We start from the raw sequence: 16,576 nt of genomic DNA on the forward strand, positions 1-16,576 counted from the left end.
TCAAGTATGAATCATAAACTTCATTGAAAAACTAACAAACTATAATCTCAGTCATTGGAGCAATTGCAATTTATCATAACATAGGAAAGAGTCAATATAAGAGCTTTTCAGCAAGTCCACATACTCAACTATCATATAGTCTTTCACAATTGCTAACACTCACGCAATACATATGGGTATGAAGTTTTAATCGAACACAGAGAAAGATAGGGGCTTATAGTTTTGCCTCCCAACGTTTTACCTCAAGGGTAATGTCAACAATAATAGTTCATGAAAACTCACATCTAATTAGCCATATATACCAGGATCCTTCCAACATGTTGTGCTTGCCAAAAGATAAAATGTAAAAAGGAAGGGTGAAGATCACCATGACTCTTATGTAAGGTAGGAGATAAAGGTAAAAGATAGGCCCTTCGCAGAGGGAAGCAGAAGTTGTCATGCGCTTTTATGGTTGGATGCACAAAATCTTAATGCGAAAGAACGTCACTTTATATTGCCACTTGTGATATGGACCTTTATTATGCAGTTTGTCGCTTTTATTTCTTCCATATCGCACGATCGTATAAAGCTTATTTCCTCCACACCAATCAATCATACATATTTAGAGAGCAATTTTTATTGTTTGCACCCATGACAACTTACTTGAAGGATCTTACTCAATCCATAGGTAGATATGGTGGACTCTCATGGCAAAACTGGTTTAAGGGTGTTTGGAAGCACAAGTAGTATGTCTACTTGGTGCAAAGGATTTGGCTAGCATGAGGGGGAAAGGCAAGCTCAATCATGTTGGATGATCCAACACGATATAATTTATCTCAGATGTAAGAAAACACAACCCATTACATTGTCCTCCTTGTCCAACTTCAACTCTTTTAGCATGTCATATTTTAATGAGTGCTCACAATCATAAAAGATGTCCAAGATAGTATATTTGTATGTGAAGACCTCTCTTTATTACTTTCTATTAATTGCAATGATGACCAAAACATTGTTTGTCAACTCTCAACAGCTTTTATTCATCATACTTTTTCTATGTGATCTCATTACTCTCCATAAGATCCATATGATCTCTTTGTTTATTTTTATTTCTTTCTCTTTTCTTTTATTCACTTAAGATCACGGCAAAATAATCAAGCCCTTGACTCAACACTAATCTTTATTATATATAGCTCACAGACTCGATTACATAGAAGGATCATAAAGCAAAACTCACAACTGGATCATACTAAAAACTTTTATTCTACTAGATCAAAATATTATCAAAGGGATCGAACTAAGAAAAACGGTAAAGATAAAAGTGATGGTGATACGATACCGGGGCACTCCCCCAAGCTTGGCAATTGCCAAGGGGAGTGCCCATACCCGATGCTCAGTTCTTCTTTGTTGGTGAAGAAGGTGATGGTTTTGTTGATGGCGTAGGCTTCTTCTTAATTTACGCTAGAGGACAGAATTTTGGTCCCTTAGGTCATCGATCTCCTGCTCCAGGCTTATTATATTTTTGCATAGTTCCTGCTTGTTTTCATGTCCCCAGGTTGAGGTAATGGGACTTCATCTTCTTCTGAGCTCGTCTCCTCCCTTCCCTTGGGTTCATAGTCCTCTTCTTCTTCTGTAGTCCAACCACAATGCTCCACATCCCCATAGAACTTAGGATCTGCAAGGTAATCAACCACATAGCTTTCTCCTTTCGAATCTTGGACGACATGTTTCTCTAATCTACAGTAGGACAACTCGAAACAAAGACAAGAGATATTTGCGTGATACAGGAATCAAAACCTTCGGGAGATTATATAATGAATTTTTACCGACCAAAATACGTAATGTGTAAGAAAACGAAGTTCGAAGAGCACACGAGGTGCCCACGAGGTAGGGGCGCGCCCTCCACCCTCGTGGAGCCCTCGTGTCCTTCCCGGACTGCTTCTTATTTTTCTATTTTTCTAAATATTCCAAAACGGAAGAAAATTGTCATTAGAACTGTTTTGGAGTCGGTTTACTTACCGTACCACATACCTATTCCTTTTCGGAGTCTGAAACGTTCCGGAAAGTGTCCCTTATGTATTCCTCCGGGGTTACGGTTTCAATAACATTGGTTTCAACATTTATAGGATTACCTGAGATATAATGTTTAATTCTTTGACCGTTCACTACCTTCGGATTTGTGCCTTCGAAGTTGTTGATTTTTATGGCACCGGAATGATAGACCTCCTCGATAACGTAAGGACCTTCCCATTTAGAGAGAAGTTTTCCTGCAAAAAATCTTAAATGAGAGTTGTATAGCAATACATAGTCACCTACATTAAACTCATGCTTTTGTATCCTTTTGTCATGCCATCTTTTAACTTTTTCTTTAAACAACTTGGCATTTTCATAGGCTTGGGTTCTCCATTCATCAAGTGAGCTAATATCAAATAATCTCTTCTCACCGGCAAGTTTGAAATCATAATTGAGCTCTTTAATAGCCCAATAAGCCTTATGTTCTAGTTCGAGAGGTAAGTGACATGCTTTTCCATAGACCATTTTATACGGAGACATACCCATAGGATTTTTATATGCAGTTCTATAGGCCCATAATGCATCATCAAGTTTCTTGGACCAATTCTTTCTAGATCTATTAACAGTCTTTTGCAAAATTAATTTGAGTTCTCTAGTGCTCAATTCTACTTGACCACTAGATTGTGGGTGATAAGGAGATGCAATTCTATGATTAACATCATATTTAGCAAGCATTTTACGGAAAGCACCATGAATAAAATGTGAACCACCATCAGTCATTAAATATCTAGGGACTCCAAACCTTGGAAAAATAACTTCTTTAAGCATCTTAATAGAGGTGTTATGATCAGCACTACTAGTTGGAATAGCTTCTACCCACTTAGTAACGTAATCAACAGCAACTAAAATATGTGTATATCCATTAGAGGAAGGAAAAGGTCCCATATAATCAAAGCCCCAAACATCAAATGATTCAATAACAAGTGAATAATTCATAGGCATTTCTTGACATCTACTAATATTACCAATTCTTTGAAATTCATCAAAAGACAAGACAAACTTAAGGGCATCCTTGAAGAGAGTAGGCCAATAAAAACCGGATTACAATACCTTATATGCAGTTCTATCTCCAGCGTGGTGTCCTCCATAAGACTCGGAATGACACTTGCGTAGGATATGTTCCTGTTCATGCTCAGGTACACAACGTCTAATAACACCATCTACTCCTTCTTTATAAAGGTGTGGGTCATCCCAAAAGTAATGTCTCAAATCATAGAAGAACTTTTTCTTTTGCTGGTATGTGAAACTAGGTGGTATAAATTTAGCAACAATATAATTAGCATAATCAGCATACCATGGAGCAGTATGAGAAGCATTTATGACATTTAATTGTTCATCAGGAAAACTATCATCAATAGATAGTGGGTCATCAAGAACATTTTCTAACCTAGACAAGTTGTCTGCAACGGGGTTCTCAGCTCCCTTTCTATCAATAATATGCAAATCAAATTTTTGTAGCAAGATAACCCATCTAATAAGTCTAGGTTTAACATCTTTCTTTTTCATAAGATATTTAATAGCAGCATGATCCGTGGGAATAGTTACTTTAGAATCAACAATATAAGGTCTGAACTTATCACAAGCAAATACAACTGCTAAGAATTCTTTTTCAGTAGTAGCATAATTTATCTGAGCATTGTCTAGAGTTTTACTAGCATATTGAATAACATTTAATTTCTTATCAACTCTTTGCCCTAGAACAACACCTACAGCATAATCACTAGCATCACACATAATTTCAAAAGGTAAATTCCAATCAGGTGGATGAACAATAGGTGCAGAGATCAATGCTTTCTTAAGTATTTCAAATGCTTCTACGCAATCATCATCAAAAACAAATGGTATATCTTTTTGTAATAAATTAGTAAGAGGCCGAGAAATTTTTGAGAAGTCCTTAATGAACCTCCTATAAAAACCGGCGTGACCAAGGAAACTTCTTATACCTTTGATGTCCTTGGGACATGGCATCTTTTCAATAGCATCAACCTTGGCTTTATCAACCTCAATACCTCTTTCAGAAACTTTATGCCCCAAGACAATACCTTCATTAACCATAAAGTGGCACTTTTCCCAATTCAAGACAAGATTAGTTTCTTCACATCTCTGCAAAATTCGGTCAAGGTTTCTTAAGCAATCATCAAAAGAGGATCCATAGACGGAAAAATCGTCCATGAAAACTTCACAAATCTTTTCACAAAAGTCAGAGAATATAGCCATCATGCATCTTTGAAAGGTAGCAGGTGCATTACATAAACCAAATGGCATACGTCTATAAGCAAAAGTACCAAAAGGGCAAGTAAAAGTAGTCTTTGATTGATCATTGGCCGACACAGGTATTTGAGAGAAACCAGAATAACCATCTAGAAAGCAAAAAATGTGTATGTTTGGATAATCTTTCTAGCATTTGATCGATAAAAGGTAAGGGGTAATGATCCTTTTTAGTAGCTTTATTTAATTTGCGGAAATCAATTACCATCCTATAACCTGTAATAATTCTTTGCGGGGTCAACTCATCTTTATCATTAGGAACGACAGTAATTCCTCCCTTCTTAGGGACACAACGGACAGGACTTACCCACTGACTATCAGCAATGGGATAAATTATACCTGCCTCAAGAAGCTTTAGTATTTCCTTTCTTACCACTTCATCTTAGGATTCAGCCGTCGTTGATGATCACGAACTGATTTGGCATCTTCCTCTAAATTTGTTTTGTGCTGACCCAGAGAGGGACTAATGCCCTTAAGATCATCAAGAGTATATCCAATAGCAGCACGGTGCTTCTTCAGAGTTTTCAATAATCTCTCTTCTTCATGCTTTGAAAGGTTAGCACTAATAATAACATGATATATATTTTTCTCATCAAGATAAGCATATTTAAGAGTATCAGGTAACGGTTTAAGCTCAAACACGGGATCACCCTTGGGTGGAGGAGGATCCCCTAGGATTTCAACAGGCAAATTGTGTTTCAGGATGGATTCCTGTTTAAAGAATACTTCATCTATTTCCCTTCTTTCATTCATAAACATATCATTTTCATGGTCTAGCAAATATTGTTCTAAAGGATCACTAGGAGGTACGGCAATAGAAGCAAGACCAATAATTTCATCTTTACTAGGCAATTATTCTTCACGGTGTTGTCTATGAAATTTAGAGAAATTAAATTCTTGAGACATATCACCTAAGCCAATAGTAACAACATCCTTTTTGCAATCTATCTTAGCATTAACAGTGTTCAAGAAGTGTCTACCAAATATAATGGGACAAAAGCTATCTTGTGGGAACCAAGAACAAGAAAATCAGCAGGATATTTAGTTTTCCCACACAAGACTTTAACATCTCTAACAATTCCAATTGGTGAAATAGTATCTCTATTGGCAAGTTTAATTGCGACATCAATATCTTCTATCTCAGCAGGTGCAATATCATGCATAATTTCTTTGTATAAGTCATGAGGTATAGCACTAGCACTGGCACCCATATCACCTAAGCCATGATAACAATGATCTCCTATTTTAACAGAAATAATAGGCATGCCTACCAAAGATCTAGGTTTATCTTTAGCACAAGGTTTAGCAATTCTAGCAGTCTCATCACGGAAATGAATAACATGCCCGTCAATATTATCAGACAAGAGATCTTTAACAATAGCAATATTAGGTTCAACTTTAATTTGTTCAGGAGGTGTATAAGTTCTAATATTGCTTTTATGAACCACAGTTGAAGCTTTAGCATGGTCCTTTATCCTAACAGGAAAAGGTGGTTTCTCAACATAAGCAATAGGAATAATAGGATCATTATAAGTGACAATATTTTCTTCAACTTTAATAGGTGCAGCTACTTTTACTTCTATGGGAGGATGATATTTAAACCACTTCTCCCTAGGGAGATCAACATGAGTAGCAAAAGATTCACAGAAAGAAGCTACTATCTCAGAGTCAAGTCCATATTTAGTGCTAAATTTATGGAAAACATCGGTATCCATAAAAGATTTAACACAATCAAACTTAGGTGTCATACCTGACTCCTTACCTTCGTCGAGGTCCCAATCTTCAGAGCTGCGTTTAATTCTTTCCAATAAATCCCATTTGAATTCAATAGTCTTCGTCATAAAAGAGCCAACACAAGAAGTATCGAGCATGGTGCGATTGTTATCAGAAAGCCGAGCATATAAATTTTGAATAATCATTTCTCTTGAGAGCTCATGATTGGGGCATGAATATGACATTGATTTAAGCCTCCTCCAAGCTTGAGCGATGCTTTCTCCTTCGCGAGGCCAAAAATTATATATATAATTGCGATCACGATGAACAAGATGCATAGGATAAAACTTCTGATGAAATTCCAATTTCAATCATTTGTAGTTCCATGACCCCGTATCATCACATAGCCTATACCATGTCAATGTATCTTCCTCCAAAGATAAAGGGAAGACCTTCTTCTTAATAACATCTCCGGGTACACCTGCAAGCTTAAATAATCCACAAACTTCATCCACATATATTAAGTGCTCATCAGGATGCGTTGTTCCGTCTCCTGCAAAAGGATTAGCTAGCAGTTTTTCTATCATACCCGAAGGAATTTCAAAGCAGACATTTTCATTTTCAGTAGGTTCAGTAGGTTGAGGAGCAACTCTTTGCTCTAGTGGTCGGGGTGAAGATACCCCGAACAAGCCCCTCAAAGGATTACTTTCCATAGTAACAAGTGACAGTAAATTTCAGCACACTATATAAATTTTTCCTTACCAAATTCCACCTACCAAAGGCGCTTCACTCCCCGGCAACGGCGCCAGAAAAGAGTCTTGACGACCCACAAGTGTAGGGGATCTATTGTAGTCCTTTCGATAAGTAAGAGTGTCGAACCCAACGAGGAGCAGAAGGAAATGATAAGCGGTTTTCAGCAAGGTATTCTCTGCAAGCACTGAAATAATAGGCAACAGATAGTTTTGTGATAGGATAATTTGTAACGAGTAACAAGTAACAAAAGTAAATAAAGTGCAGCAAGGTGGCCCAATACTTTTTGTAGCAAAGGACAAGCCTAGAAAAACTCTTATATGATGTAAAGCGCTCCCGAGGACACATGGGAATATAGTCAAGCTAGTTTTCATCACATTCATATGATTCGTGTTCGGTACTTTGATAATTTGGTATGTGGGTGGACCGGTGCTTGGGTGCTGCCCTTACTTTGAATAGCATCCCATTTATGATTAACCTTTATTGCAAGGATACGCAACTACAACAAAAGTATTAAGGTAAACCTAACCATAGCATGAAACATATGGATCCAAATCAGCCCCTTACGAAGCAATGCATAAATTAGGGTTTAAGATTCTGTCACTCTAGCAACCCATCATCTACTTATTACTTCCCAATTCCTTCCTCTAGGACCAAATAATGGTGAAGTGTCATGTAGTCGACGTTCACATAACACTACTAGAGGAGAGACAACATACATCTCATCAAAATATCGAACGAATACCAAATTCACATGACTACTAATAGCAAGACTTCTCCCATGTCCTCAGGAACAAACGTAACTACTCACAAAGCATATTGATGTTCATAATCAGAGGGGTATTAATATGCATAAAGGATCTGAACATATGATCTTCCACCAAATAAACCAACTAGCATCAACTACAAGGAGTAATTAACACTACTAGCAACCCACAGGTACCAATCCCGGACTTGGAGACAAGAATTGGATACAAGAGATGAACTAGGGTTTTGAGAGGAGATGGTGCTGGTGAAGATGTTCATGGAGATTGCCCTCTCCCGATGAGAGGAGCATTGGTGATGACGATGGCGATGATTTCCCCCTCCCGGAGGGAAGTTTCCCCGGCAGAATAGCTCCGCCAGAGCCCTATATTGGTTCCGCCAAGGTTCCGCCTCGTGGCGACGGAGTCTCGTCCGGAAAGATGGCTTATGATTTTTTTTCTCATCGAAAGACTCCATATAGAAGAAGATGGCCATCAGAGGGCCACCAGGGGGCCCACGAGGTAGGGGCGCGCCCAGGGGGTAGGGCGCGCCCCCCACCCTCGTGGGCAGGGTGTGGCCCCCCTGGTGAACTTCTTGCGCTCAGTATTTTTTACATATTCTGAAAATGTCTTCCGTGAAGTTTCAGGACTTTTGGAGCTGTGCAGAGTACGTCTCTATTATTTGGTCCTTTTCCAGCCCAGAATCCGAGCTGCTGGCATTCTCCCTCTTTATGTAAACCTTGTAAAATACGAGAGAATAGGCATAAGTATTGTGACATAATGTGTAATAAGAGCCCATAATGCAACAAATATTGATATAAAAGCATGATGCAAAATGAACGTATCACACTTCTCCATGATGGTTTCCTGCCAATGCTCGTGAGTTTCCCACATGGTCTCGTACCGAAAATCTTTTCATCCCAGAGGCATATTAGCCTCGTTAATCTCCAAGAAAATAGGGCAATGGTCCGATGTTGCAGCTGTTAGATGGGACAAGCTTGCTAGCGGAAGCTGAGCTCTCCACTCCGCCGACCCAAGGGCCCTATCTAATCTGACACGAGTAAAAGTGCCGCTGGCCACCCTCTTCTCGAAATTCTAGAAGCGGCCTCTATACCCCAAATCCATCAACATGCACACGTCGATGGTGTCTCAAAAACCCTGAATCTAGGCATTGCTGCGCTGGCCCACCCCTTCATGTTCATCCGGACGTAGGACCTCATTAAAATCACTGATGCAAAGCCATGGCAGAGCACTTAGGCTACTAATATTTTTCAGCACTGTCCATGTTTGGTGTCTCATATGAGTTTGTGCTTCCCCGTAGACACAAGTCAGACCCCATAGATCTTTTCCGGGTCTTGGATCGAGCAATCAATATGGCAAATAGAGTAACCCAAAATCTCCATTTTTATTGGATTGTTCCAGAAAATACCAATGCCTCCACTCCTCCCTTGGCTATCTATAGCGAAACTATTATCATATCCCAAAGTTCCAGCAAGTGCTTCTACCCTACCTCTCTCAGTCTGTGTTTCTACTATACAGAGAATAGGGGGAGGGCAAACTTCTTCGCTAGCTCGCGAAGCTCGTTAACTGTCGCGGCATTGCCCACTTCGCAACAGTTCCAGCATAGGGTATTCATTGCGCCCGGCGACCCTCCAGGTTGGAGGACGCCATTGTGTTGTCTTGAAACTTGGCTGCTAAAGACATCTTTGGAGCACTCTCTAAAACTACATATGTCTTGGCCCGCTTGGGTTCCTGCTTGGAGCTCGGGCTGATCGGCAAGGGCGGCGCTGGGAGCATGAGAGATGTCTCCCCCAGCGTCATACTTGGACCCGCAGGTGCTACCTGCGCCTGGGGGTTTAAAGTTTTATTCTTCTCCATCGGGTTGCCTTTGGTATGCTTGTGGTTGTCATCAACTTCTGTCATTGTGGTGTCCCGAGTCAGGTCTTCTTCGGAGTAAGCAGGCGGCGCTGAGGCTGAGCCCCGCCCGCCTGATTGGTTGGCATGTCCTGCGCCTCTACCTTGGTCGTCACACCCGCCCCTTCCAGCTGCGCGATTCTGGCCAGGGCCTGGGTCAGCCCCTCGAAACCAGTCTGCTCGAAGCTCCTTAAAAACAAGCGCCTATTTTGTGTGAATCCCATCTCCGTGTTCCTTGAACTGGTGCCCTAGGTGGCCGCAAACTGCACACATATCGGGGAGCCTCTCGTACTTGACCTTGAAAATCTGCCTTTCTTCCTTATGAACCAAGCTGACCGCATTCTTTAGGGGGTTAAACACATTGATTCTGACCCACACCCTGTAAAAATTCCACTCAAAATCTTGCGACTTAAGCTCCACATAGATGACCTCCCCCACTTTCCTGGCAAGAGCTTTCAGGAGCGGATAGAATCCATCCGGCAGACCGTGCACTTGCATCCATAGTTCCAAAGTATCCAGCTTCATCAGCGAGGGTTGTGTGAATCCGTCGTGCCCAGCCATGATCACCGCATTACCTTTGCAGTTCCAGGGTCCCTCTTGCATCGCGCGCTCCCAGTCGCCGAGGCAAGCAAATTGCATCGTGTACAAAGTTTCCTCAAGAGGGTGAATCTATATAGGCTGCAGGAGATCCCATGCCGCTCTCATTGTCTTGTAGAATCCTTATTGACTATACTTCTCCGTGTGGACTCGCGCTATGGCCATCCATCTAGTCGTCTCTGGCGGCAGTGGATCTTCTTGTTCCACCACCACATCGTCCATGTCCTCCTCTTGGAGGGCCAACTCGCTCATCAAGGCTTCCAAGTCTCTTGTCCTGGAGTTCGAAGCCTACGCTGCCATGTTGTTCCCTAACCCGAGAAAAGATTCAATCGGGTGTTGTGCGGAACCCTAGCCTAGCCCCAGACCGAAGGAGACTTGCACCAAGGCCGGGACACGCTGAGAGCGCCCCTTGATCGGCCATAGCACAGCCCTACGACGAAGGCGGAGGGAGGTGAAGGAAATATGCCCTAGAGGCAATAATAAAGTTTTTATTTATATTTCCTTATATCATGATAAACGTTTATTATTCATGCTAGAATTGTATTAACTGAAAACTTGATACATGTGTGGATACATAGACAAAACACAGTGTCCCTAGTAAGCCTCTACTAGACTAGCTCGTCAATCAAAGATGGTGAAGTTTCCTAACCATAGACATGTGTTGTCATTGATGAAAGGGATCACATCATTAGGAGAATGATGTGATAGACAAGACCCATCCATTAGCTTAGTATAATGATCGTTTAGTTTTATTGCTCTTGCTTTCTTCATGACTTATACATGTTCCTTTGACTATGAGATTATGCAACTCCCGAATACCGGAGGAACACCTTGTGTGCTATCAAACGTCACAACGTAACTGGGTTTATAAAGATGCTCTACAGGTGTCTCCGATGGTGTTTGTTGAGTTGGCATAGATCGAGATTAGGATTTGTCACTCTGTGTATCGGAGAGGTATCTCTGGGCCCTCTCGATAATGCACATCACTATAAGCCTTGCAAGAAATGTGACTAATGAGTTAGTTATGGGATGATGCATTACAGAACAAGTAAAGAGACTTGTCGATAATGAGATTAAACTAGGTATGAGGATACCGACGATTGAATCTCGGGCAAGTAACATACCGATGACAAAAGGAATGATGTATGTTGTTATGCGGTTTGACCGATAAAGATCTTCGTAGAATATGTAAGATCCAATATGGGCATCCAGGTTCCGCTATTGGTTATTGATCGGAGATGTGTCTCGGTCATGTCTACATAGTTCTCGAACCCGTAGGGTCTGCACGCTTAACGTTCGATGACGATTTGTATTATGAGTTATGTGATTTGATGACTGAAGTTTGTTCGTAGTCCTGGATTAGATCATAGACATGACGAGGAGTCTCGAAATGGTCGAGAGGTAAAGATTCATATATTAGAAGGTTGCATTTGGACATCGGAATGGTTCGGAGTGGTTCGGGCATTTTTCCGGAGTACCGGGAGTTTACCGGAACCCCCCGGGAAAGTTAACGGGCCTTAGTGGGCTTTAATGGAGAGAGGGAAGAAGGGCCACAAGGTGGCGCACGCCTCCCCCCTGCCCAAACTGAATTGGAAAAGGGTGGGGGCGTGGCCCCCCTCCTTCCTTCTCCTTCTCCCCTCCTTCCTTTTCCTCCGGTGGAAGAAAGGAAAAGGGGGGGGCGAATCCTACTTGGACTAGGAGTCCGTGTAGGACTCCCCCCTGGCGCGCTCCTCCTGGCCGGCCTCCTCTCTCCCTCCCTCCTTTATATACATGGTCAGGGGGCACCCTAACAGCACAACAGACAATCTCTTAGCCGTGTGCGGTGCCCCCCTCCACAGTTCAACACCTCGGTCATATCGTCGTAGTGCTTAGGTGAAGCCCTACGCCGGTAACTTCATCATCACCGTCGCCACGCCGTCATGCTAACGGAACTCTCGTTTGTCCTCAACTGGATCAAGAGCTCGAGGGACGTCATCGTGCTGAACGTGTGCTGAACACAGAGGTGACGTACGTTCGGTACTTGGATCATGAAGACATTTGACTACATCAACCGCGTTACTAAACGCTTCCACTTTCGGTCTACGAGGGTACGTGGACACACTCTCCCCTCTCGTTGCTATGCATCTCCTAGATAGATCTTGCGTGATCGTAGTAATTTTTTTGAAATACTGCGTTACCCAACAGTGGCATCCGTGCCAGGTCTATACGTAGATGTTATATGCACGAGTAGAACACAAAGAGTTGTGGGCGATAATAGTCATACTGCTTACCACCAACATCTTACTTTGATTCGACGGTATTGTTGGATGAAGCGGCCCGAACTGACATTACATGACCGCATTCATGAGACTGGTTCTACCGACGTGCTTCGCACATAGATGGTTGGCGGGTGTCTGTTTCTCCAACTTTAGTTGAATCGAGTTTGACTACGGCCGGTCCTTGTTGAAGGTTAAAACAGCACACTTGACGAAAAATCGTTGTGGTTTTGATGCGTAGGTAAGAACGGTTTTTACTAGAAGCCCGTAGCAGCCACGTAAAACTTGCAACAACAAAGCGGAGGACATCTAACTTATTTTTGCAGGGCATGTTGTGATGTGATATGGTCAAGACGTGATAAGATATAAATTGTTGTATGAGATGATCATGTTTTGTAAAATTTATCGGCAACTGGCAGGAGCCTTATGGTTGCCGCTTTATTGTATGAAATGCAATCGCCATGTAATTGCTTTACTTTATCACTAAGAGGTAGCGATAGTCGTAGAAGCAATAGCTGGCGAGACGACAACGATGCTACGATGGAGATCAAGGTGTCAAGCCGGCGACGATGGTGATCATGACGGTGCTTTGGAGATGGAGATCAAAGGCACAAGATGATGATGGCCATATCATATCACTTATTTTGATTGCATGTGATGTTTACCTTTTATGCATCTTATTTTGCTTAGTACAGCGGTAGCATTATAAGATGATCCCTCACTAAATTTGAAGGTATAAGTGTTCTCCCTGAGTATGCACGTGCCAGTGGTTATGCACGTGCCAATTGTATGTCAATCGCCCATGCGCAATTGCGTGCTCGTCATTTTTATGCAACCTTTTTTCTCAAAATTTTGTCATCTGGTCGCTCACACGTTGATCTCACGTAATTGCATGTCCGTCATCCGTGTGTAACTTATTGTTTTACTTAAAATATATTTTATTTTCCTGCGGATCACCTAAAACTAGTTATATACACTAAGAAAGAAGTAAATGGCCCCATACTAGGTATATGCAACATTAGTCTTGTTCCAAATTTTAAAAAAATTGATCAGAAAGTGACCTTCAGTTTTCTACTACCCGCTTCCCCTTTTTTAGCAGTTTTTACGACATGCACCAGGAAGCTCATTTTTAGTTCAACCAGAGATGTTCTTCAATTTATTTTTTTATTATCTTGTGTCAAAATTATGTGCTCAAAGTAATACAACCACACTATATTTCTTTATGCATTATCTTATGTTTCATGGAGACACACTCCACACCTGGGAGCGTTAACACGGACACTGATATATTTGTTAGGCCAAATACAAAAAAAAGTACGACGGTGCGCATGGACACTCCCTCGCCGCCGCCGCCTCCGCCCCCGGGCTCTGTTGGTGCGCACGACGCTGGCTCGCCTCCTCTACCCCTGCATTGCCCCGTCACCATGACTTCCCGCGGGCGCCTGGCCGCGCCTCCTCGGGCTCTTCCCGGCGCTCCGCCGGTCACGGCAACGTTGCTGGCTCCGATGACACGCGCCGCCGTGGCGCCCCTCCGGTGCGGCCCTGGCAGGGTGTGTTGGGTCCGTACCCTATCGTGGGCGTGGGGCCCCGGAGGGCCCCAGTCCACGCACGGTTGTCCTCCGCTGCTACGCTCCATGCCGGGTTGGTCCCCGAGGCGCAGCGTGACCAGGGCCACGACAGGCAGACCGATCAGCGTACTCCTGATCCTCGGCTGCTTTTGACCGGGTCAGGGTCCATTCCTGCCTCCTCGCGTGGATGCTCACCCAGCCCCGTCCGGATCGCCCAATGCACGGGCGACACTGATCTCAGGCCCACCCTGGAGGCTGCCATCCCCCCGACAACGCCTGCCCTTGATGATTCTGCTGCCCCTTCCCCTCCCTTTTGCAGCCTTCCCCCTCGGGTCCTGTGACCAATGAGGCCGCGGGCGATCCCTGCCCGCCCACTCCCGAGGCGCGCGCCAGCCCCATGGACCCCATCTCTGATCCCGTGACGGTGGAAAGTGTGTTTGTCCAATCCTCCGCGGCGCCCGAGGAGGATCTGGCCTGCTCTCTTGGGACCCGTGACCCTCCAACCGCATCTCTTCCTAGGCATGCACCGGCTGCGGCTGAGCTCGCGCCACGTCCTCAAGGCATGCATGCACCGGACCCTTCACCTTCTGCTGCCGCGCCTTCAGGCCCCAACGGTTACTTGGATTCCATTCGAACTGCCTTGGCGCCTATCCTCCCCACCCCACCCACGTGTCGCAAGCGGGGCGCAATCCCGCCTAACTTCACTCCGAGACGGAGTGGGCGCATTGCCGCCGCTGATCGTGGCCTGGATTCCGAGAACAAGGCCAAGCGCATCCTACTTCTACGTTTGGGCCTGCTTAAAGAGGACGAGCCCGTTTCTGCTTCCATTATTCAGCGCTACACCAAGCTATTCGAGGAACCCCTGGCGGTGGATGTCGTGCAGGCGTTCACTGACTTTTATGGTTGGCATGTACCCCCTGAGATGCTAGCGAACCTTCCTTCGCCTAGCATAGCTGTAGTCTAATCGTCCGGCTTGGCTGTGTTCCCTGTGCACCAACCCTTTTCCCGTGTTGAACAACATTAAAATTGTGTTCTCGAACATGCGTGGCCTGAACTGCCGTGCCAGGCGCGCTGCCATCCGCAGTATGGTTTCCTCCGCTGCGCCGTCATCATTTGTCTTCAAGAAACAAAGCTCTCCCTGGTCTCGCCTGATGTCGTTGCCTAGACTCTGGGTCCTGAGTTCGCCGATTACTACTAGCTGCCTACGGATGGTACGCGAGGCGGCATCATCCTTTCTTGGCGAGCGGATCACGTCTCCCTCTCTAACCGTGTTGTTGGCTCCTACCACGCCTCCGCCACTGTGATGCTTGCCTCGGGCGGCCCCCCTTGGTGGATTACGGGTGTCTATGGGCCGCAGGCCGATGCGGATAAACTTGAGTTTCTAGCCGAGCTCCACGATCTTCACTCCATGATGGTCGGCGCTTGGATCATTGGTGGGGATTTTAACATGATTGCGTGCATCGAGGACAAGAACAATGACAGAATTAACCACCGCATGATGAGCCAGTTTCGTCGGCTCATCTCCGACTTGGCTCTCCGTGATATCTACCTTCAGGGTTGGAGATATACCTGGTCAAACGAGCAGGTGATCCCCACCCTCGTTAAGAACGATCGCGTCCTTTGCACCGCGTCTTGGGTGACCTTATACGCGCACTGCTCTCTGCGCTGCCTGGCCTCCGCGGTGTCCGATCACTGCCTGCTCCTACTTGAGTGTTCGCCTCAAACTACCTCAAAGCGGTGCTTTCACTTCGAGAGATTTTGGATCAAGTTGGACGGATTTCACCAGTTGGTTGACGAAGCATGGAACTCTGTCGCCCCCGACGCCGACCCGTTTCGCACCATCTACTTCCGCCTCAAAGCTGCTGCGCACCGGCTGCAGGGCTGGAGTGCGCACACCGTTGGCCATGTTTCCACGCAAATCATGCTTGCCCGTGAGCTCATTCTCCGGTTTGACACCGCCCAGGACTCCCGCCCGCTTGCTCCACATGAGGCTTGGCTGAGGCGCGAGCTCAAACGCGCCTACCTCGGGCTCTCCTCCCTTGAACGCTCGATCGCCCACGAGCGGCCTCGCTTCTGCTGGCTCAAAGCTGGCGATACCAGCATAGCGTTCTTCAAAATCCATGCGGCGCATCGCAGCAAGAAGAATGCCATCTCCTGCTCGCGTGTGGGAGACGCGATCGTGTTCGATGACGAGGCCATGGCTCGGGCAGCCTTCGACCATTTCACTTCCATCATCGGCCGAGCTGCCGCACGCGATTTCAGCCTCAACCTTGGGGCCCTGGACCCATCACTTCGACCTTGCTGAGCTCGATCGGCCGTTCACCGAGGACGAGATTTGGGCTGCTGTGAAATCGCTCCCGCTCGGCAAAGCACCTGGACCGGGTGGGTTCACCGCTGAGTTCCTTCGGGCATGCTGGGGCACTATCGTGGGAGACATTTGTGCCGTTTTTGACAAGATATCCTCGATGAATGGTTGTGGCTTTCAGAAGTTGAACCAGGCTCTGATCACCCTTCTCCCCAAGAAGGCCGATGCTTCCAGCTTGTCTGACTATCACCCCATTAGTCTCATCCACCTAGTTGCGAAGATTTTCGCCAAGGTCCTGTCCCTGCGCCTTGCTCCGAGGATGGCGAGCCTCGTGTCTACAAACCAGAGAGCTTTCATCGCCGGCCGCGGCGTCCACGACAACTTCTTGCCGGTCCAGCAGACGGCGCGGTTGCT

At 44.9% G+C, this 16,576-nt stretch overlaps 1 protein-coding gene across 1 annotated transcript; it reads left to right on the forward strand.

Moving 5' to 3' along the window:
• Window positions 1-15,268: 15,268 nt before the first annotated feature.
• On the forward strand, window positions 15,269-16,162 carry LOC147966178 (uncharacterized). Its single transcript, XM_087530744.1, has one exon. The coding sequence runs from the start codon at window positions 15,269-15,271 to the stop codon at window positions 16,160-16,162; it is 894 nt and encodes a 297-aa protein (XP_087386870.1).
• The last annotated feature ends 414 nt before the right edge of the window (window positions 16,163-16,576 follow it).

This window comes from Triticum urartu, chromosome 6A (genome assembly GCF_056163025.1).
Source record: "Triticum urartu cultivar PI428250 chromosome 6A, HENAU_Tu73, whole genome shotgun sequence".
In the NCBI taxonomy this organism is placed as follows: Eukaryota; Viridiplantae; Streptophyta; class Magnoliopsida; order Poales; family Poaceae; genus Triticum; species Triticum urartu.

Excerpts from the sequence above, each read along its gene's own strand:
- LOC147966178 (XM_087530744.1), top strand. The coding sequence starts at position 15,269 with ATGGTCGGCGCTTGGATCATTGGTGGGGATTTTAACATGATTGCGTGC.